We start from the raw sequence: 22,008 nt of genomic DNA, 5'->3' as shown, positions 1-22,008 counted from the left end.
GACCCATTCTCACAGCGTTTATCAACCTTTTTCTTACTCAATATCAAGCCACACTTATTGTTTTTACTTCGGCTGTGACTTTGTGTGTGCCCAGGATGAGTTTCGCTGTGTTTCGCTGTGTATCGCTAAACAAGGAAACAACATCTCCACGGAGCTTAGCGCGATTCACAACGTCCCGACTGGTCCCGACCAATCGGAGCACACTGGGCTCACATGGAGGGGGGGGGCAAGAGCTGCAACGAGCCGTTTAGTGGAGAGAGTGAATACTGCTGAATAATACACATACTTTACAGAGATGCTGTATGCGAAACCAATGTGAGTTTGGAAAATTGCACAATATAAATCTATTCTAGTAGACCTCAACAATGGAATTATGATCAGTGGAAATGGCTTTCACACACAGTGACGTCACGAGCTACCCACAATGCAACGCGCGCCATATATATATATATATATAAATACGCCATTTTCCTGGAGGTGCTAATATCCTGGAGGTGCTAATATAAACAGCTAGCTAAAGTAGCCAGGCAGAGCACACTAGGTTTTTTTCTGAATTAACGACCGAAGAAATCGCTGCATGTCTTTGGATTACATCTCTGGATTTGAGGGGTGTGCTCTAGGTCGTTACCAGCGTAAACTAGAGCTGTGTGGGGGTTGTCGGATTGCCCTTACAAGACTGCCTGCAGATGTATGGAAAAACGAACCTTGAAAGTGGCCTTCGTCGATTTTGGCTGCATCTACGTTTAATTTCTGGAAACACCGGGTGAATACCCCACTTGTCACAATAATATTATCATGCCATTGCATATATGTGGTATTTTAGAGTTGACAAGATATTGATTAAGGCAATAGACTATGATATTCTGCTTGCACCTCGCGTGAAATGGTGGATACCGGAAGTACGGTGTCGCACTCGGCCCAATACCCGTATGTGTGTGTGAAAGACCTTTAAAGTTATACGTTAATCCTGCTTTTTTTTTTTACTTGACATACTGTTCCACCGTTAAATTAATATTAACTCTTCAAGGCTGTAACTTGCTCGGCTATCCTATCCACTGGCTAACGCTAACGTTAGCTTATCTAAACTATGATCAACTAACAGAGTTTTGACAAAAAAGTTAAGCATTTTGAGTCACTTGCCTATCAATCGACGAATACATACACATATAATACATATATACACCAACCACAAATACAAAATTAGAACAAAAATGTTGGCGATACTTACTTGAGTTGATCATTCTTGAGTGAATTTGCCGCCTGCGAACGTTGGCTGTGAAAACTCAGAGGAGGCTACTTGGATTATGGATAGTGGGCATTAGCGTAATGAAAAAATATTAATCTATCGTTTAATATTTAATTCAATCGTACAATGCCACATTACTATAGGAGACTATTTTTGTGTTAAGTTTTTAGTTTTCAATGATATATTTTATTTTAATGTTTTAATTCAATAATCAAAGAAATATATGAAGACGTTACACCCCCATATTATTTTTGATTTGTTCCATTCCAATGATTTCTGGCGCTTGCGGCTCAAATACGTATTTACGGATCTGGGCCAAATCTGTAAACCAGCAAAAATACTACACTGCTTGCAAATGGAATGTTTAGGCTGAAAGCTCTATCTGGTGCGGATCTGGCCCACAGTCAAAACACGTGTGTGAGCTACAAACGGATCTAAAGGCTTTCGTGCGGATCCGACCCAAAGGTAATTGCTATCTGGGAAGCACTGTCAGTTTGTAACATTGAAATTATCAATTAAAATGTCATGATCCTAAGAGCACTGATGGGCCTATCTATAACCACCAAAGGCTGTAATCCATGAACTATGCGTAGGACTAATTCACTAAAGACAATCACCTTGACGATACTTTATTTTGAAAAGCTGACACTTCCGGTCTCATAATAGGTTGAAGCAGGGATGTTAATATCGCCATCTGCTGGACAGGAGTTGTGATTTATATGGTAAATGCCTTAATCCACTGTCTGTTGATACATGGGAGGATGGATGGAGAACAGTTTGTTTTTATGTTAAAAAATAGGAGACATTACAACACTGGCCTTGTTATATTTACCCTATTATTCATTGTCCTCCTTGTAATTTACCTGAAAACTATATTGAGTAAGTATAAAGTCTGACCAAAAGGTGGCAGTCAAGTAATCCATCCAAAAGTAAAGAATATTCATGCAACTGCAGACCTTTCCTTTTCTACCCTGCCCAATTAAAGCAATGAGAGCTGAATATCTAATAATTACAATTGCCTGAATAAGAACATGCTCAAATAGTTTTAGAGGTCTGGGAAACAACATGATATAAATACATGGCTATTTTTAACTTACTCTGTTTTTGTAACTGTTTTTTAATTTATTATATTTGTTGGTTTATATTTTTCCTGGTTTTTTGGTTTATTTGATGCCAAAGTGATCTCACATTCACTCAATATATGGAAATAAGACCACTGGATGATTCATCAGTTCAGGTTTGATATTTAATTAATAAACTACATCTGATTACAACACTTTTGTCACACACTGAACCAAAAACATACAATAAAACATTTGAAATGAAGATAGATTTGGTTTTAAAACTAAATATTTCAGATCTACGCCACTAATTCACAATATTGCACTATGGCTTCCATTTGTGTGTGACAGAGATGTTAAATGTGCGGAGGGGTGTCTTTTTTTTCAGTCCAGCCATTATTTGTGTGTGTGTGTGTGTGTGTGTGTGTGTGTGTGTGTGTGTGTGTGTGTGTGTGTGTGTGTGTGTGTGTGTGTGTGTGTGTGTGTGTGTGTGTGTGTGTGTGTGTGTGTGTGTGTGTGTGTGTGTGTGTGTGTGTGTGTGTGTGTGTGTGTGTGTGTGTGTGTGTGTGTGTGTGTGTGTGTGCAGGGCGTGTCTGACTCTGGGTCACTAGGACCGGGGTGCGAGGTTAGTTCTGATTGATAGTGTTGCGTCGACCCAGTGGTTTGGGTTGTCAATCATGGAGGTCCACAATGCGGTCTCCTCTTCTGTGGAGTCCATCCAGCTAACAGCCTCCCCATAACTCTGACCTAATACAAAAGCACACAGAATTATTTATTATTTATGTTAAGACGTTACCACAGAAATCCTCCCCGCAATCGGCACAAAGAGAAATGATGCCTTTCTTAATGAGGCCGAGGAAACAATCCCCACACCGCAGTAATGTATTCACATATACCGCTATAGCTGAAAGCAGCAACAACCACGACTGAAGGATTTGGAAAAACAATCTCATTGCAAATATTTTGATGTTAAACTGCAATATGATTCACAATATTGGAGGGAATTATAATTTTTATATCATCATTCTCATTTTCATTGGAAAATATATATAAATTATTATTGTTCTTTTTTTGCAACAGTAGCCTATGTAGTGAATCTTTTTTCTTCAAGTCAATAGAACATATTTTCAAGCTTTTATATATCTGCGGAAACCAGAATACTGAAGTCAGAAAAGTATTTCGACATAATGTGCCTTTAACAAATATTGCACCTCATGCGATTTGGAAAATGACCAAATCACAACAATGTCTTTATTTGATGTTGTTCAGCCCTAGTGAAACCTAACAATCCTAAAACTCTACAGAAGTAGGCCCTGCCCTCTTAATGCATCAACTTTATGTTATAAGTGTGTACACAACAAGCAAAACTTCATCATAAAAGTCACTTCCCACAGAGCCAACGTTTTATCAGTGGTGATTTCGACACACTCCCTATTAAGCACCAACTGAGTAAAAGAACACTATCAAAAACGACTTCTCAACAACTAAATGATCAGAAAACACAATTGTTTTCCACCTATTTAACTTTGCACAGTAACAATGCTTACCTAGAAATGAGCTCTCTCTGCTGACACGACCATCTGAAATGCCAACCGGACAAAATGCATTGCAATGTGAAGCAGTGGAAGGAAAAACACAGCTACACTACACCACTCCAAATCAACACTGGAGATGAAGCAAAAACAGATTTACGGCACAGTCCTCAAAGATGACCATAAATGAAACCAACCAAACACCTCTTTAATGTCTCATCCCCTGACACTGAAGCTGGTTCCCTCCTACAAGCCTAAGAAATGTCAAGTGATATCGTGAGATATCATTTCATTTTTAATCACAGCTTTGAAAAGTTACATTTGGACGGCAAATTCTCGAGCTTTATTCATAACCTTGCAAAACTTTTGATATTAGGGAGCCTCCAGTCACCTGTTGACTCATAGAAGACAGCTATGATAAACATGAGTGATTTAATGAAAAAAGCACACTGCCAAGCAAAGGCTCGGAACTGAGTGTGACTTGATAAGGGATGAGATAAGATCCTCCCTTTAGCCCAGGCTCCACACGGCCTGCAGCACAGGAGAACAAACACTGTCCGTAATCACCAACACCGACTGCTGCTTTCAGAACGAGAATCTGCTTTGTTCCCTATCTGATCGCTTATTATATCATCCCTCACTGAGGGCTGCACTCAAACTAGAAAGAGCCCTGACCAATGAGCAAGCTTTTAAAAAGAGGCCCTGTTGTGCTTTTTGGGTTTTGCCTTTGACTGTAGTATGTTATAAAGGTTTTTGTGCATGTTAATGGTCTGCAAGGCTAAAATCCCCAACTTTCTCTCCCGCACATCAGCCCCCCCCCCCCCCCCCCCCACCTGCCTGAAACGCCTCCATTGTTGTCCTTTGTTTACTTCCATAACATAGTGACATCACTATGTAACACTTGCGTTTCTATTAGCTACCATATCAACACATTGCACATAATAGGCTACGGGGCAGGAGGACATCTCTAAGCTGTTGACCAATCAGAATGGGCTCTGGTTTTGGACAGAGGGTGAAAAGAGGTGCTGCAGCACAGGCAGTATGAGAACAATTGTAAGCATGTAAACATGTCACAGTGGAGGCACAAAATACAAATATGAAACCTGAAAATGAGCAATATAGGGCACTGAAACAGTAAAACATCCAGCCACACAAGTTAATAGTCCAATATCTGCAGAGAAATAATTGTTATGATTTTAATTTGGTGCATTAGTGTAGATGTGATTAAGTGATGCGACACCCACCAGTTCCACAGCCCAGACGAACCCCCCCCAGGACCCGCGGCTTTAAGCCATCGCGCTGCCAGACAGTGAGCTCTGCGCAGGCTTCTCTCAGGTCGCTGGAGTGGAAGCCGTCGTACACCATGGTGTGGTTGTAGGTCGGGTTGAAGGAGCGCTTTATCAACCGCGTCTTCTGACCACTCTGCCGACTGGCATCTGGGAGTATGTAGCTTGTGGGGATTAGATTATGAAAATTAGACAATTACATTCAGATTCAAACCAGGACTATGGAAGTGTTTGAATTGAATTAGGCTTTGTTTATGTTGTATGCAGGATGTGTGCGTGTTAAAAACTCTACATTTATACATTTAATAAATATGAATTGCAATTCTTTGATGTAAACTGTATGTAATTTACTTTTAAAAAATGTTTTAAAAGGATGTACATTTTACAGATATTAAAGAAAGAACCAAATTAATGAATTACAACATGATGGCTTAAAGATCGTCCCACCTAATTACCTTAATGCTTACAAAAAGGATTTTTTTAATAGAGAGATGGACACCAATGATGGAGAAAATTAGGGAGCATTGGGATTAAGATAAAGACTCATATACTGTGCTCACAAATAACGACTGCACCCAATACCCTTGAGTACTCGATGGCCTCTTTTTGTTAAATAAATGATATGGATACAATCCTATCCAGTTAGCCTTGGGGTTTTTTTACCTTTTGTACACTTTACTTTCTAATTTAAATCCTTTCAAGTTGAATTGTTTGGATATGAAGGACCTTATAAATAGTTGAACAGCTTGTAAATGAAACCGTCAATCCATGTTAGAATTCGGTTTGATGTGAGAAAAACTAAATAACCATGGTAATAACTGTGCCTGTAAAGTTGGAGAATGTAACATCTATAATTTGTTCAAGTCAAAACTGTTGCCAGGATCAATCCCTGATGACAAAATATCGGGGGAAATGTTGCCGAGCTGACATACCTCCTGACAAAAGAGTCTATGACGCCGCCTTTGTTTGCCAGGAGACCTTGAGCCTCCCGAAGCCAGATGTGAAGCTCTCCTGTCAGAGGCAGTCCACCACCTTCACACCCACACACACACACACACACACACACACACACACACACACACACACACACACACACACACACACACACACACACACACACACACACACACACACACACACACACACACACACACACACACACACACACACACACACACACACACACACACACACACACACACACACACACACACACACACACACACACACACACACACACACACACACACACACACACAAGATGTGTGATTAAGGTGGGACATCACTTGCATTCCTGAAGTGTGTGCTGTGCTCACCCTCATATCCGTCTGGGATGAACTTTATAGAGAGCAGGAGGGTCCCGCGACTGCTAATAGAGTCTGGATTCAAATGAACCTGTGGTGTGGGGATGTAGGGGAGGTAGAAAATAGTAAAAGATAAAAGGCAGAAAAAAGACAAAGAAAGAAGGAGAAAGAAAAAGCCAGGGGAGAGAGGCAGACGTGTGGAAGAAGGAAAAGATTACATAAAACCTTAGTTGAAATTCACAGCATGCCTCCCTTCAGCTCTCCCAGACACACAAGAGACACTCCTCCCTGTACTCTGTGTCTACAACCAAGTGTGTATTTCCATACACTCTACTAAAGAAATCTAGATGCAGACATTATAATGTTTAGGTAAATATTGTACTGAGAGAATTCAAACAGACTTATGTGACTGCATGACTGTCTATTTGCATTCAAATCATTCTGCGCTCTTCTCTACCCTTGGCTGCAGGTCCTGCCAAAGTGGCAGAGAGGAGGTCCAATCCCAGTGGCTCAGAGACATCTCCACCTCCCCCAGAAACACATTCCTGCCCAGGGGCTCGGCATGCCACACGGAGAGGTTCAAGGTCCGGCTCTGCAGCTCTCCAACCCGTACTTTATACTATAAGAGAGGGGACAAGATTTAGGCGGAGAGGCAACTGCAAGATAAAGCACAGCAGGTTCTCTGTCCCCTAGGATGTATATTTAAATCTGGTAATTTATTGATAAGAGGTATTTATGACTGCAGAGTTAAGCGTCTGCAGTGCATGTTGCAGGACACTTGGAGAAGAGCTGAGAGACAGATGGCTCATGGGGGATTTCTGTGAAGGCTGCCACTGAATGCAATATGTAAATGAGTGTCTCACTCTGAGCGTCTGATCAAACACTGGGTCCAATGTCTTCTTCCTCACTGCAGTTTTCTTCTTGCTGTGACTCGACTTGTCCGGCAGGAGATAGGTTTTAACATATCTGTAAAATGCACACACAGACACTTTTTGATTGATTAGGTATGGGACATTGTTGCTGCAAGATGCACATTCACCGTCACTTACGGGTCAGAGCGGTTCTTCCGCGCTGAAGCGAGGTCCTCGCAGCGATAGACTTTGACTTGCAGCTCCTCCCTCTGGGTGTCATAAACCAATGAGAATTGGATTCGGCCCCTCACCTCCACCACTCCAAAATCCCCTGAGCTGAAGAGACTCATCATGCTGCCACTGAGCTATAACACACGCAGAACAGCGATCAGCACCTACGTCACTGTCCGAGCTGAGTCATCTTGCGTCGCTGGATAGTGAATTAATTAAGTGTGTGTGTGTGTGCGTACGTGAATATGTGTGTGTGTGAGTGTGTACCGTGTAGCCTGAATGAATGCTGCCGTTGGAGCTGCTGTCTTTCAGAGAAGCTGGATCTGGTTCTGTCAGGAAGCTGCTCACAGAGTCACTGTCCTCGTGACCGTCAAAGTCATCCTAAACACACACACATACTTTTCAAACTCTGCTGTTATAAAAGCAAAATGTGTGAATGATTTAGACATTTAAATAATTCACCTCAGGCTCCTCTGAGTGGCCATTACTTCTTCTTTCCCACTCTATGAACAGAAAGAGTTGAACATAAATAATCACACTGCAAGAGACTATCAAGAGAGCTCGAGAGGCATTGGGAGAGAAACTTCCATACCTTTGGATGATGATGAGGAACTATTTTTATACTGCAGTCTCTGAAATTGAAGATGATTATTAGTATTTACATGATTTCTTATTTTATGCAGGGTAAAACTGAAACAAAAAGCACACACAGACCTGTACTACGGGACTTTTTGTTCTGGGTGTGGGTACAGGTTTCGAACTTCCTTCAATCCTGAAAACAACCAACCAGATTTGGAATAATTGCAGCTCGACACAAATGTTATTAAGTGTAAAGACGTGATGCCCTCACTAACCCTCCACTCTCCTTCTCTCTGCCGTCCTTGAGTCTCCTCTCCGCCTCAGGAGAGGAGTTATTGTTGCTGGAGGTTTCATCTCTCTCTCCATTGAACAGTCCATTCAGTGGCACATCTGTTACCATGGAAACAAATACAGACCCATCACTGGGATATCCCTATAAAGCCCACATGCCTGTTGTTGGAGCTATATATTGGTTAAAATTATTTAATAGTTAAACGTTTTTTTATTATACCTTTGTTATTCAGTGTTATTATTTAAGTTTAATTAAGTCATTTTTATGATTTCAGTGTTCATTGTACTTTGTTTATTGGAAATAAATGTAAGAAACCACCCTTTTTGCCTGGACTTGGATCATTCCCCTGCATAAGATTCACTAACTGGTGCCTCAGTGGCAATTTTATTTTAAATTACATTTTCTGTTTTATTTCTTCATGATTTTCGCCACCACACCTATGATAGAAAAGTTGCAATATCTGAAAACTGACCTCTGGTCTTGGACTTCCTGCGGCGTATGGTTGAGTGGACGAGTGCGCTGACAGACGTCTGGCTGCGATGGCGTTTGATACTCTGCTCTTTGAACCATTCCCCTGACAGGAAGCGCATACGGGTCGGGTCCGTCTCCGCCTCCTGGAGGACCCTGCAGCGTGGAGAAAGGGCCAAGTTTTAAAGCAGTTTAACAGCAAACAATCATGAAATACTATCTGCAAAAGTCAGCTGATGTCAGTCTTGCCTAAACAATCACTGTTTATACTGAAATATATATGATTTCCGATGCCGTCTAATTAATTAATAAAAAAGATATTCATTTAATTTAATTTTAAAAATCAATGAAGACTATAGATCAAACTCTAACGATACACATGTCATACATTGTCGTTTAAAAGGCATGCGTGTCAAATAAATAAACCCACAAAACAACAGGTGCACTTCTCTTTGAATAATACAACTTTGTCATCAGCTAAGGCCCCAGTGTAAAGATTAATCAACTCATGCATCACACACAGGAAACAACAGGGGGACTATTAGACCTTACTAACTTAGACAGTCTATGTGTGTCTCAGACTAAAGAAGGTGACCAGTGATCAATAACAGGAGCTGCTCTGCTCTGTAGGCAGAAAACATTTAACTGTGAAGTTCTTTGAATTCCCAAACTGAAGCCAGGCTTTTGGGGGCTCTTGAGGATTGTGAAGCCAGATTGCCAAAAGCCTGAGAGGCATTAGTGAGTCATTGAAGTGTCCAGTAGTGACGTAGAAGGGCTTGTCAACAACACATCCATGGTCTGTGTGCGTTTTGATAGTTAGTTTAAAGCAGGGGTGTCAAACTCAAGGCCCGGGGGCCAAATCCGGCCCGCGACTTCATTTTATGTGGCCCGCAAGAGCTTGCAAAGAATATAATACATTGATTATACGGTTACATGCCACTTTACAGAAGCAGGTTGCCCATAAACTACATGTCCCACAATGCATCTCATTTTGTGAAATGCACACTGAAGAGACTTGCAATTATTTGCCCTGGACTTCTGCTTTCAAACTTAGTTGGTAGTTAATTACTAAGTTATTATCCTATCCAATAATAATCCAATTCAGAGGCAATAGTGTAATATAATACATTATTTATATATATTTATATATGTATATTTATATAGTTACAACCGGCCCTTTGAGTGCAACCATAATGCTAATGTGGCCCGCGATGAAATTGAGGTTGACACCCCTGGTTTAAAGGAATAAAATGTGATTGTTGTTGTCCAAACAGGTTAACCAGTTTTGCCACTGTTTACTCTTTCCTGCCACTTCTGGCTAAGTCTAATGTTTCACCTCTCTGTATGTTAGTGGGCAAAACTGGCAGCTAAATAGGAAAAACAGTCACCTCTGACCTTACACGTCCTTCATCGCGAAGACGCAGATCCAAGTCCCGCTGTATGACCTGCAGGATGCTGGACTGCTCCTCTTCTGTCAGGAAGGTCAGATCAAGAGAAGAATCAACCGGCTCCTCCTCCATCCCTGAGAGGAGGAAAGACAACAACACCTACAAGACCCAGGAGAGGCCCTGTTTATATTAAATTACATTTAAACAAGGTATACATTACAGTCATGTTGTGGGGACTGACATATATTTCAGAAGACATTTTGGCATGCTTAACCATGTTTCCCAAATTGCCCTGTGACCCCTTAAAATTGAGTGTTGTCTACTTCCCCTCACATGTTGCATATGTCAACAAGGTTTGAGTATAGATTAGTCCTTCTTATCTTGTGGTTAACATTGTCAAACTATTCAATGCAGTTTGAAATATGCATCCGCAAGGACTGTTGTTTCAGGAAGGCTATACCTGTCTGTTTCAATGGCTTTCATCAGACCCTGCTCCAAATTCTCTCCATTAAACACTATATATAAACCCCTTACCTAAAAAAGGCTTGGAAATACATTTTATTATTTAAGCTTCTATTTCTTGATTTGAAACAGAGAAGCATGTTGGGAATAAAATGCAGTAAAGTAACGTAACGTATGTTCAATAACCGGCTGCACCGCAATATAATACTTTTATGTCAATGATATTGTGTGTCTGTGGTGGTGTGTGTGCCTTTAGGCTAGTTACCTCCGGGTAATTAGCGCATGCGCAGAGTGATCCTCCTGGTGTTAGGAGTTTGGCAAACAGGAGTGCTCAAGAGCTTTCATAACTGGATACTTACACCAAGACAAAAACAAAAAATAATATAATGAAGTTGCTAGCATATCATAGGTTCTCCTAATAATATGTTCTTGTAGAAGCCTTATATTTGCTTTTAGTTATTATTACATAGTCCATTCGTACACAACGATAATGAGATAATTTCGCTTTCTGGCTGTTCGCACAATTTTTTCTTCATGAAAATAGGTCTGTGCACGGCACTACTTGTTATCATCATGGGCGCGCGAGAGAGAGGACACCTGTCGCCTTTTCCTCTTTTTGGACCAAAGGTTAATTAAACTCTTCCCTCTCTGACGTTCATCACAAATACACACGGCAACATTAAACCCCAAGGTAAAACTGTCTTACCTTAGCTGGGAGCTTCCGCCACTTCTATCTGTGGAAAAGTTTAGTGGAAAGTTGTCCAGAGTGCGGTGCGTCTCGAGGTCTGTGTGCAAAGTAAACGAAGTGAACACGCCCTCCAGAGTCAGCTGGGAAGCAGGAACAAGCGGAAAATACAGTGTGTGTGTGTGTGTGTGTGTGTGTGTGTGTGTGTGTGTGTGTGTGTGTGTGTGTGTGTGTGTGTGTGTCAGGCAAACACACCGTATCAACACCCACACACACGGATGTTTTACAGGGGGATGTAACTTTTCTTCCTTGTATCTGTCCACACCTGCTAAACACACACTCGGTCACACACTGCACCTTCTCTGTAACTACACAAATAACTGGACACACATGCAAACAAGGATGTATGCTTGTTTCAAAGGGAGTAGCACTGGAAGCTTGTCTCAAGTTTAAGGTGGCAATATGAGCGTTGGGGGAGGGTGCATGCATTCAGCTTGAAAAAGACTTGTATTCAGTCCTGTCCTTTGTCAACATACTTGGATGGCAGCCATGTTCTGCCCAGTTGGAAAACGTTTTGTGTGGGCTTATTCAAGCCTGTGTAGGTCCTGGCACAGCCGCACATACAGTGTCTGGTGCCTCCAACCAGCCGACCTGCTGCTTCCTAAAGGCCTCCACCAGCAATCTGTCCCTGCTGCATGCTGGGATCCCTACTGACACCCATATTTATAAGGATCAATGGGTGCTTCTTATACTGGGAACATGTCACATGCCCAGATCACAGCAGAATCTGTTCAGTCACTCATTGCTGGAATAGGCACTCAAAACATACTTTACAAACCCCCACTGTGATTACTTATTCCAACTCCTCATTAGAATTCAAAAAGCAACCATCAAACAGAAAAAAAGGTAATTATCGTTTGTTTATTCAGGCTGCCAACATTTTAATTGTAATGGCATCACAACAGAAAAAGAAATTCTGATTATATTGAACACAACCAACTTTACCATACTGCAAGTAAACAGGATCACTTTAAATGTTGTTTAATTGCTATTATAGGGTTGAAGCTGATATGCATATAATATAAACGTGAGCAGTCAAAACAGAAATTAGAAATTAATTATTAAAAAAGACTATTGAAGCTATTGAAACGTCAGAGCAAAAACACACACAGATCAGAGGGGTGGTGAATACCTTTTTGGTAGATAGAAGCTTAAATGACTTCCACTATTGCTTAGACAGTCATTTCTCATGTTGCCAAAGGTGCTGCAGGGACCTTCAAGAGTTTTTGACATGGCTCCTAAGGGTACCTGCATTAAGATCACCTATACTCACTGCTCAAGAAATCAAAAAGATATGACATACATAAATATTTAAATGTTTGGTTTCAATAAAACACGAAAGAGAGTTATGCAGCACCACATGAAACACACACATCCTCTGAGATGAAGGAAACACAACATTCAGATTCTCATTTTGGTCTGTTTACGCTTTTAAATGCCATTTATGACCTACTGTCTGCATTGGGATTATATCACTCTTTCCCACCACTGCACTATTTACACATTTAAACAGCTAATTTTATAAAGCTAGTTCATTGTCGTTTGTAGGAGAACAAACACTGAGAATGTATGTTGAGTACGTCATTAAGATATTTCTCTGAAAGCGCTGAGATTTGTCAGATCATATAAATACCAACAGCCAAAGTCTCTCTGGAATGTAAAGTCTATACAATCACAGGGAACACATACACTCATTACACAATGTAGTATCTTGGGGGGAAATGTCCTCCTATAACACACCCATCCCCTAGGGGGTTACACATGGGGACCAAACCAAAACTGACAGGGGCTCAGAAAAAAAAAAAACACTCGATGAGTCACTGCTCTGCTGTCCTCCGCCCTCGCCTGGTTGTCCTTCATACATCTTTTCTTCACTGTGGCTGCTCTCTGCGTGAAGACAAACAGAAATGTAACTGGATAAAGGCTGTGATCAGAATCTAAATTCAATCTAGAGGGATGATAAAGGTGAATCATTTAACATCGGTTGATGTTGATCACTACGCCCAGCAGAGGCTGCTGTTGCTCCAACAGACACTCTAAACTCAGTGACACACAGACTGATACAATCATGCTAAGTTCTCTGTCCTCTCATCACCTATGTGGGCACACTCACATGGGGTCATAGTTGCTCTGCTCTTTGGATTTGAGGAAGCGCATGGCGAAGAAGCCGCCTGCCTGCACACACAGCACCAGGATGATGCCTCCAATGAAGCTGGACATGTCAAACTTGGCCTGGGAGAACTCTGAGTTGGTGTTGCTTCCATCACCTAGAGGGAAAGAAAGGAAGTGGTTGATGGGTTGACAATACAATCACAAGAAAGCAGTGTGAGGTGGGAAAAAGCGTTTCCTGGTGCAATTGATTGAGTGTCATTGGAGAACATTTTACTTAGCTCTTATGGGAATAATGAATGTCTGACACAAGAGAGAGGAAATGGGGGTAGGAGGGGATGCTGGAGTCGATGAAATGTACCTGAGTCACTTTTACCTTCTCCGTCAGCTACATTCTCCACAACTGGGAATTTAGACATGCAAAATAAATGAACTTTAGTGAGGTGGCAGACATGCATTTTGTTCATTAAGAAGTGTTTTGTTTTCTACCTGAGCACAGTTCAGACACTCTAGTCCAGCTACAGTTCCTGCCGTCGTCTGTTGAGTCGCCCCCATCAGTCACACACATGCCTGTATCATTACCTGAGACAGAGAGAACAAGTATTTTAATGTGTGTGTGTGTGTGTGTGTGTGTGTGTGTGTGTGTGTGTGTGTGTGTGTGTGTGTGTGTGTGTGTGTGTGTGTGTGTGTGTGTGTGTGTGTGTGTGTGTGTGTGTGTGTGTGTGTGTGTGTGTGTGTGTGTGTGTGTGTGTGTGTGTGTGTGTGTGTGTGTGTGTGTGTGTGTGTGTGTGTGTGTGTCATATCATGTGTGTGTTCCTGGCACACTAAATAATTCAGACGTCTTGTACAAACCCGGGAAGCTTATGTTACAGCAGCTTTGATGATTGAATTACTATCAGAGGTCAGGGGTGTGTGCGTGCGTGTGTGTGTGTGTGTGTGTGTGTGTGTGTGTGTGTGTGTGTGTGTGTGTGTGTGTGTGTGTGTGTGTGTGTGTGTGTGTGTGTGTGTGTGTGTGTGTGTGTGTGTGTGTGTGTGTGTGTGTGTGTGTGTGTGTGTGTGTGTGTGTGTGTGTGTGTGTGTGTGTGTGTGTGTGTGTGTGTGTGTGTGTGCGCATCACCATCTGGACAAAGCCTCCAGACACAGCCTGTCAGATTCAGCATGGAATCGCCAACGCACAGGTCACATGATTCAGCTTGAGAACAATCTGTAGGAGGAACGAGACTGGCAGTCAATTAGAAGTGTCAGTCAAAGCGGTTAATTGGCCGATGTACAATTATCCCCCACAGACACATTACAACGGTCTAATTGTTACAATACATCCCACTAGTCTGGAGAGTGTCAGTGTGTGGACACAATTGGCTAGTAGTGCTAGGAGATTCTCATTCACCTGTCTTATTGTTGTGTAGGATAAGCTATCATCACAGTAAATACAAAGAGACGTTATCAGGGAATCTCTTGAAGGAGATCAAATGGAAACAGGGAGAAAGGCTAAGTAGATGCCAAAGTGTAGAAAAAAACATGCCAACAGGTTCCTGACAAAACTAAAATACATGGAGATGGTCTTAAATGAAGAGTATAAGAGAAATGGATGGACCCATACCTGACTGTGGGAACACAAATGGCACCACTGCTATAAGCAGGAGTGTGGAGCAGAGGACCTTCACCACCATCTGCATCCTGACAGCCTCACAGCACCAACACCTGCAACTGAGAGCTGAAGACTTTTCGCTCGGGGAAGAATAAGTATCAACAAAAAGGCTTCAGTTAAAATATATCTTCTGTAAGTCCACAAAGTGGTTCCAATCGTTGCAAAGGGAGATATGGCAGCTTGCTGGGACGCAGAGAGAAAGACGCAGAGACCTGTGTAACATGAGCAACACCCAAACTTGGTCACCTGGCAACCAACTGGCCCACCTCAACCCTCCTGAAACACACACCGGGTTGGATGGAGTGACATGGTTTGCCTCGGCTGGAAGCGCATGCACGCGCGCGCACACACACACACACACACACACACACACACACACACACACACACACACACACACACACACACACACACACACACACATAGACCTGCTTTCACACTTCTGTCCTTACAAACTGCTCAAATAATGGGGAGAAAAATGGGAATATTAAATAATCAGTTATTGACATTTGTCAATGTTTGAAGCAAATTTCATGATAATCCCTCCAATCATTAAAGAGATATTTCTGCGTTTGTCAGAGCACCATTACCACAACTGTTAAAGGCATTCCTGTTAGACAACAATTAAATGTTTCTGACACTTTTAATTGTGAATTACTTGTAACTAAACATACTGTAGAGGCATTTTCAAATGTTTAAGCCAAAACAAGAAGGGAAATGCCTTTTTTGTTCACTCAAAAGCCATAAGCATGACAAGGGTTGTCAAGCAGCTTTATTTTTAAGTGATCGCAAGCCAATTAAAGGTCGCAATGAATGTTTTAAGCTAGAACCATCAGGAATATATTCAACTTTTTATTTCCTGTCAAGAATCAAACAAGTACATGTTTTTAACCTGTTAAACCCCGAGCCTGTTTTTCAGGTTTCAGGCTCGAAAATGACATTCCCAGAACAAATGACTGTAACTTCAGTTCTAAAAGGTTTATATGAATATTTTTTGTTATCAAAGCAAGGTTACATCTGTGAGTTGGATGTAGAAGTGTCAGAATCAATATAGATGTTTCTGTGTCAGAGTAAATTCAGATGGAACATAGCAAAAAAATGTAAATTCCTGTCTCCGCCTAAAGAAAACCCATTACTTATAGTGAAGACCAACCTTGAATGATGGGTTAGTAGCCTAAAAGCTTTAGGAATCCAAATTATAACATATAATAAGTACCCTGTATCAAGATTGAGGCAAAACAAGTGACATTTGACCTTTTTAGAGAGGTTTATGAAAATAAAGTCCAGGCGGAATAAGCTTTGGGCACATTTGGGCCCATTTGGGCCCATCAGTGCCATTTGACCTTTTTCAGATACCAGACTATAAAAATCATTGTATTACATTGAATAATCACTATAGGTATTCATTCCATTAAAAAAAAAAAAAAAAAAAAAAAAAATGTAAATAAAAAAAAAGATTCTTAAAAAAATATTAAAAATATTTGTGTGAGTGTGTATAAAAAAAATCAGGGTCCCCGTCGGCGGGGACCTTCGGGCTTAACAGGAGGTATTAACTGGAACCTTCTGGTTTCGGCAGTTTATCATGTTTCTCATCAGTGATGGAGCGGGTCAATAATAGTGTGTCGATTGACTGGTTCCAATTAGGATAGCTGTATTTATAGTGTGGTGTGAATGCTTTTTAAAACATGTTGGCATGTGACATTTGCTGGAGAGACTAGTCTGTGCGTCATAGTCTATCACCAAATGTGTGACTGATTTTGATTTGTGAAGTGTTACAGAGTCACTTTTCAAGCAATCATTCATTAACTTGTATGACACAAAGAAGGTTATGAACAAAGGCTCTTAATAATGACTGAAATACCTTTCAATAGCTGTGTTTATGAAATAGATTAGAGCAAATGTAAAAAATAATATCACAATAAATCGGACCACAAATACATGTCATGTTTGATACTAATTTTACAGTGAACTATTAGGTCATACTCAAACATATAGCATATGGGCACGAGACAGTATGGCTGTCCCTTTCTGGATTGGTGATGTGAAAAAAAGAGAAAGAAAACAATCTTCGCACCCCTGAATACGTGCACACGTGCACCAGCAAAAAAACGTGCAAGCGCTCTGACATGCAACCTGTTGCTTTGTGATAAAGTCAACTGAGTCATCGCCCCGGGCTGCAAGTCCTCAAAATCAGATGCATTGAGCACAGGATCACGGCAGTCAATTCCATCGTCATCATCCTCACCGCCTCCACACACATGGCTCATAGTATCCTCTCACATGTCATATGCTCTCACACATTGTCTGGGTACATCTGTGCATCTCTACGGGCCGGCAGTTTTGTGTTTGTGTGCAAAAAAACACCACGAAGGGATATTCCGCAGTCATGTCGAACACGATCTTCTTCAACAGTGATGCTCCCACTGCTGGCAATACATCGACACACCAGCGAAAAACTCTTGAATAATGCTGTAATTTACAACCAAAGACACCGAGAGACATATAGAAAAAATCTACAGCTGATATAACTGAATGACCGGAAATAATGCAAGGACATGAAATAAGAGTCGTAGCCTATGTAGTCTTTAGGAAGAGGAAAGCTCAGACATGAAGAAATAATATACAAATGTTCCCTGGTTCTTTTTTTGTGTAATGTGTATATATATTTTTAAAACGTATTATATAATGTTTTGTATAACCAAATGGATATAGTAGGTCTTGCTCCTCGTAATTTTCCGAATCTTTTTTTGGTAGGTGACAACTATTGCACTAAATGACGAGGAGGGATTTGGCAGGAAGTGTTTCCTAATATGGCTCGAGAAGGACGAGATTCCCCCAGTAAACGCATTGATATGCGCGACCACGCAGACAACCGTAAAGCCCATCTTGCAGCACCCACGCGCACTACCAAGCTGGGGAAGCCTTGTGCTTCCTGCTGTTAAATAACTGTGGGTAGACAGGGGGGTCTTTCTATGTCCAGGTGTGCGAAAGAAAAGAGAACTTAATACAAGTACAATAAAAGCCATTCCTGTTTTTGTATTTTTGTCGGAAACACTTTTCCATCCTCATCTTTACACATGCATTCAGAGAATATTTCAAAAATGATTCAAGAGCTATTATTATTATTATTATTATTATATATACTTTTTCCTTGTATTATTCATACACCATTTTCATAAATAATAAATAGTGTCAGAGAGATGATTGTTAAATTCTATGAACAATGTGGAAGCTTCTGTTTTGACTAATGTTGTATTAAAATGAATGAATGATAACATAGACTTGTTTCTGCCCATCCCTGAAAATAAACTCCAAATGCAGAAATACTATCAACATCACTGCTTTAAATTATATCAATATTAGGTCAAAATCAGTTTAGCAAGGTGAGATGTGGGAAAGGTGCATGTTTGTGCTTATTCAGGTGGATAGTGTCGTCTAAACTGTCCATTTCACACAGCTTATTGATGCTCTGCAAGACATCTCCCCATGACTCATCCTGAAGGTTTCAGCACCGTGGACAGCACCAAGCCCTGAGCTCTGTTCCCGCCTGCATGCACCGCTCAGCCCTGCCCAACATAAAACAATACCGTCTCAATCAACCCTTCCCCAGGGTCTTATTGAGAAAATCCGTGTGTGTACTGGAGGGGGAAGGAAGGGGGGGTGTATTGGTCATTATTTACAAGAATTGAGAGTGGACCGCAGTGGGAGGAGCAACCGGGATGCCGCATTTTTCTGAATGAAATTACTCCCTATACAGCCCCCTCCCCAATCACCCCGCATCCTCAATTCTGGCACCTCATTGGTCGAGCCTCCCAGTCACTGACGTCAGACAGGCTCTCTTGTGGTAGAGTCCGCGCGCAAGAGCATCCATTCTGCCTCCTGTAAGCGCCCAGGAGAGATTGAAGAAAAGGAGATGCAAGAGACTGAGTTTTGCAGAACTTTGATGAAGGCAGGAGCCCGGAGCAGGACGTTTCTCCCTTTTTAGACCGATCATTTCCGTGGACAGCATCGCCACATCTCCATAATCTGCCCTGGGTCTCATAAGAGGAGATCACGTTCTTTTTAAAACTCTTACAAAATAATCAAGGAATCGCGTTAACAAGGTGAGATTAATTTCTTAAATTCATGTATACCTGTATGTGTTATGCATGATCGTGTGTCGGGGACATTCTCTGCTGTGCAATGGACCTGCAAGTGTATTATACAACAGTGTCCTCCGCACCAGTACGTGGGATATACCTCCTTACTGAGATGCGAGAGGGAGGATGAGACATTCCTGATTCATTAAAAAAAAAACTCCTGCGCAAAGAATAATCGTTCAATTGTATAAATAGCTTGTGGTATTTTCTTTCAGTACACGTTGATATACGCTAAAGAACAAGCTGATACGAGAGAGGCATCGTAACCTTGTACATCTTAAAATAGCCTATGAAGAGCAGGCTTTCTCATTCATGAAGACTGCATGTAATCTGCCAGAGGTTTACACGGTTCAGTTAAAAATCATATTTGGATATTACCATAAAAGGAAAACCCTCACAATCTAGCTCACCAACGTCACCTGGAAGAGAGTTTACAGATTCAATTTTAACCAGATACAAAGAAATATATATTTAAGATGGCTGGAAGCACCTGAAACGTGCGTAGGATAAAAACCAAGGGTCGAAGCCGGTAACAGCTCCGATTCAGAAAATACATGAATGACAGTTTAATCACCTAATGGTGCATTCATGTTTTGATAACTATATTCATCAAGGCGATTGAAGCCTACATATTTGACTTCACGATTGACTATGATTTGCGTGGCTTCCCGCACGACTATAGTGACGTCACTTACATTTCAGTAGCTAAATAATTACAATTATTTTTAAATAAACATAAACACATTTGTATTGTGCTGGTGGGTCAGTTATCTAAGAAATTCAATTTGAGATGGCTCATTTTAAAAGGATAGAATGGGGATTTTAAATTTTAAATGTCTCGTTGAAGTTCTTTCAATGTTCATCCGGCCTCTAAAGGCAGAAAACCACAGCTTCTGGTTGAGGAAAGCCATTTTACTGGACAGATGGATATGCTAATGACCCATTAGAGCTAATGACAACATTTTCCTGCTTTTTTTCTCTCAGGTTGTCCGTGTGACTGCTGAGAAGCCATGATCCTGAACGCGTCTGACCTGGGCTGGGATGAGTCCTCAGGTTCAGACCCCTTCTTCCCACTGGACAAACTTGAAAGCTCACCTGAATATGAAGTCCTGCCCCTCACCGTGTGGGGCGTGGCCCTGTGTATTTCAGGAACTCTCATTGCCACAGAAAATGCCATAGTTGTCACCACCATCCTGGCCACACCTTCTCTTCGCGCCCCCGTTTTCCTGCTGCTCGCTAGCCTCGGATTGGCTGATCTCCTGGCGGGCGTTGCTCTGATCTTGCACTTCCTCTTCCTGTTCTGCGTGGAGCCCAGTGATTGGTCAGAATTGATAACCTCAGGACTACTGGTGACATCCCTGACTGCCTCTCTCTGTAGCCTGATGGGTGTCGCTTTGGACCGATACCTGTCTCTAAGCAATGCCCTCACCTATGGGTCGAGCCAATCACGTAATAGAGCCGCCATCCTGCTGCTGCTGGTCTGGGTGGGGGCGTGCATCATTGGGGCGGGGCCTGCGATGGGATGGCACTGTCTGGGTACGCCAAACTCCTGTTCTGTAGCACGACCTCTGACCCGGACTTACCTGTCGCTGCTGTGTGGTGGCTTCCTGGTGGTTGTCATGATAACCCTACAATTGTACGCTGGGATCTGCCGTGTGGCGAGGCGGCATGCCCACGCCATAGCCACCCAGAGGCACTTCCTCCCTGCCAACCACTCGTATGCAAGCAAACACAGCAGTGGGAGGGGCTTCTCTCGCCTGATCCTGGTGCTCAGTGTGTTTGTGGGCTGCTGGATGCCCTTCTCCCTCTGGGGGCTGCTGGGGGACGCGTCCAGTCCTCCTCTGTACACCTATGCCACTTTGGTGCCAGCGGCGGGCAGCTCGCTGCTGAACCCAATCCTCTACAGTCTGAGAAACAAAGACATTCGCAAGGTGCTGCTCCAGGCCTGCTGCCCGCACAGATACACACAAAACACACACACAAACTACCCTGCCGATGTGTAGACTGCCAAACCTCACCATGGGACTCAAAGCACCACACACTCTATGCCAGACATATCACTGTTTGTGTGCCAAGATAGCTGCATTGACCATCATCCAGAACATGAAGTCACACACACACACACACACACACACACACACACACACACACACACACACACACACACACACACACACACACACACACACACACACACACACACACACACACACACACACACACACACACACACACACACACACACACACACACACACACACACACACACACACACACACACACACACACACACACACACTTCCTCCTCTGCATATCAGAATGTTCTGGCCTGTCCTGGCTGGCAGACATTTTTGGACTACAGACTAAACGTACTGTCTTGTTTGTACTTTGTGCCTCATCCTCAGTCAATTGTAGCTCCACTGAAACAATCACAGGGATGCTTAATATGGTATACCCCCACTCATAGAAAGTGGATTTAATCACCATTGGCACTTTATGGCGGGAGGAAGGGATTGGTTTTAAATGTAAGCCTGTTACAGTGTAATGACACGTGAGCAAAAGCCAAATTGTATTTACTTGAATGTCTAGAAAACAAAATGTCCTAGATCTTTGAGATTCTATTTTGCACATGCTGTCAAAGGCACTTTGAAAAGGTACTGACCATATG

The 22,008-nt window shown here is 42.0% G+C and overlaps 3 protein-coding genes across 8 annotated transcripts; 1 reads left to right on the top strand and 2 right to left on the bottom strand.

Moving 5' to 3' along the window:
• Positions 1-2,844: 2,844 nt before the first annotated feature.
• On the bottom strand, positions 2,845-11,503 carry sytl1 (synaptotagmin-like 1). Of its 6 annotated transcripts, none has more exons than XM_034093949.2 (16): positions 11,407-11,503; positions 10,966-11,054; positions 10,246-10,418; positions 8,855-9,006; positions 8,366-8,480; positions 8,226-8,283; positions 8,104-8,143; positions 7,974-8,014; positions 7,779-7,892; positions 7,479-7,645; positions 7,293-7,395; positions 6,887-7,048; positions 6,442-6,520; positions 6,058-6,157; positions 5,084-5,289; positions 2,845-3,054 (listed from the first exon to the last, which is right to left on the bottom strand). In XM_034093949.2, the coding sequence occupies exons 3-16, from the start codon at positions 10,368-10,370 to the stop codon at positions 2,915-2,917; spliced, it is 1,602 nt and encodes a 533-aa protein (XP_033949840.1). In that variant the 5' UTR covers positions 10,371-10,418; positions 10,966-11,054; positions 11,407-11,503; the 3' UTR covers positions 2,845-2,914. The 6 variants fall into 6 exon arrangements, with proteins under 6 accessions (XP_033949840.1, XP_033949839.1, XP_033949842.1 ...); XM_034093948.2 differs by having other exon boundaries at positions 10,246-10,397; XM_034093951.2 differs by having other exon boundaries at positions 10,246-10,397; positions 10,966-11,047; positions 11,407-11,498.
• A 1,765-nt stretch (positions 11,504-13,268) lies between these two features.
• On the bottom strand, positions 13,269-15,230 carry cd164l2 (CD164 sialomucin-like 2). The gene is made up of 6 exons (XM_034094158.1): positions 15,155-15,230; positions 14,672-14,758; positions 14,044-14,136; positions 13,916-13,957; positions 13,559-13,712; positions 13,269-13,332 (listed from the first exon to the last, which is right to left on the bottom strand). The coding sequence occupies exons 1-6, from the start codon at positions 15,228-15,230 to the stop codon at positions 13,317-13,319; spliced, it is 468 nt and encodes a 155-aa protein (XP_033950049.1). The 3' UTR covers positions 13,269-13,316.
• Positions 15,231-19,088: 3,858 nt separating this feature from the next.
• gpr3 (G protein-coupled receptor 3) lies at positions 19,089-21,479 on the top strand. The gene is made up of 2 exons (XM_034095075.2): positions 19,089-19,304; positions 20,325-21,479. The coding sequence occupies exon 2, from the start codon at positions 20,351-20,353 to the stop codon at positions 21,341-21,343; it is 993 nt and encodes a 330-aa protein (XP_033950966.1). The 5' UTR covers positions 19,089-19,304; positions 20,325-20,350; the 3' UTR covers positions 21,344-21,479.
• Positions 21,480-22,008: the final 529 nt, after the last annotated feature.

Source organism: Pseudochaenichthys georgianus, chromosome 11, assembly GCF_902827115.2.
Source record: "Pseudochaenichthys georgianus chromosome 11, fPseGeo1.2, whole genome shotgun sequence".
Lineage (NCBI taxonomy): Eukaryota > Metazoa > Chordata > Actinopteri > Perciformes > Channichthyidae > Pseudochaenichthys > Pseudochaenichthys georgianus.
Note: the sequence above shows the minus strand (reverse complement) of the source record. Positions and strands in the feature narration are given on the sequence as shown.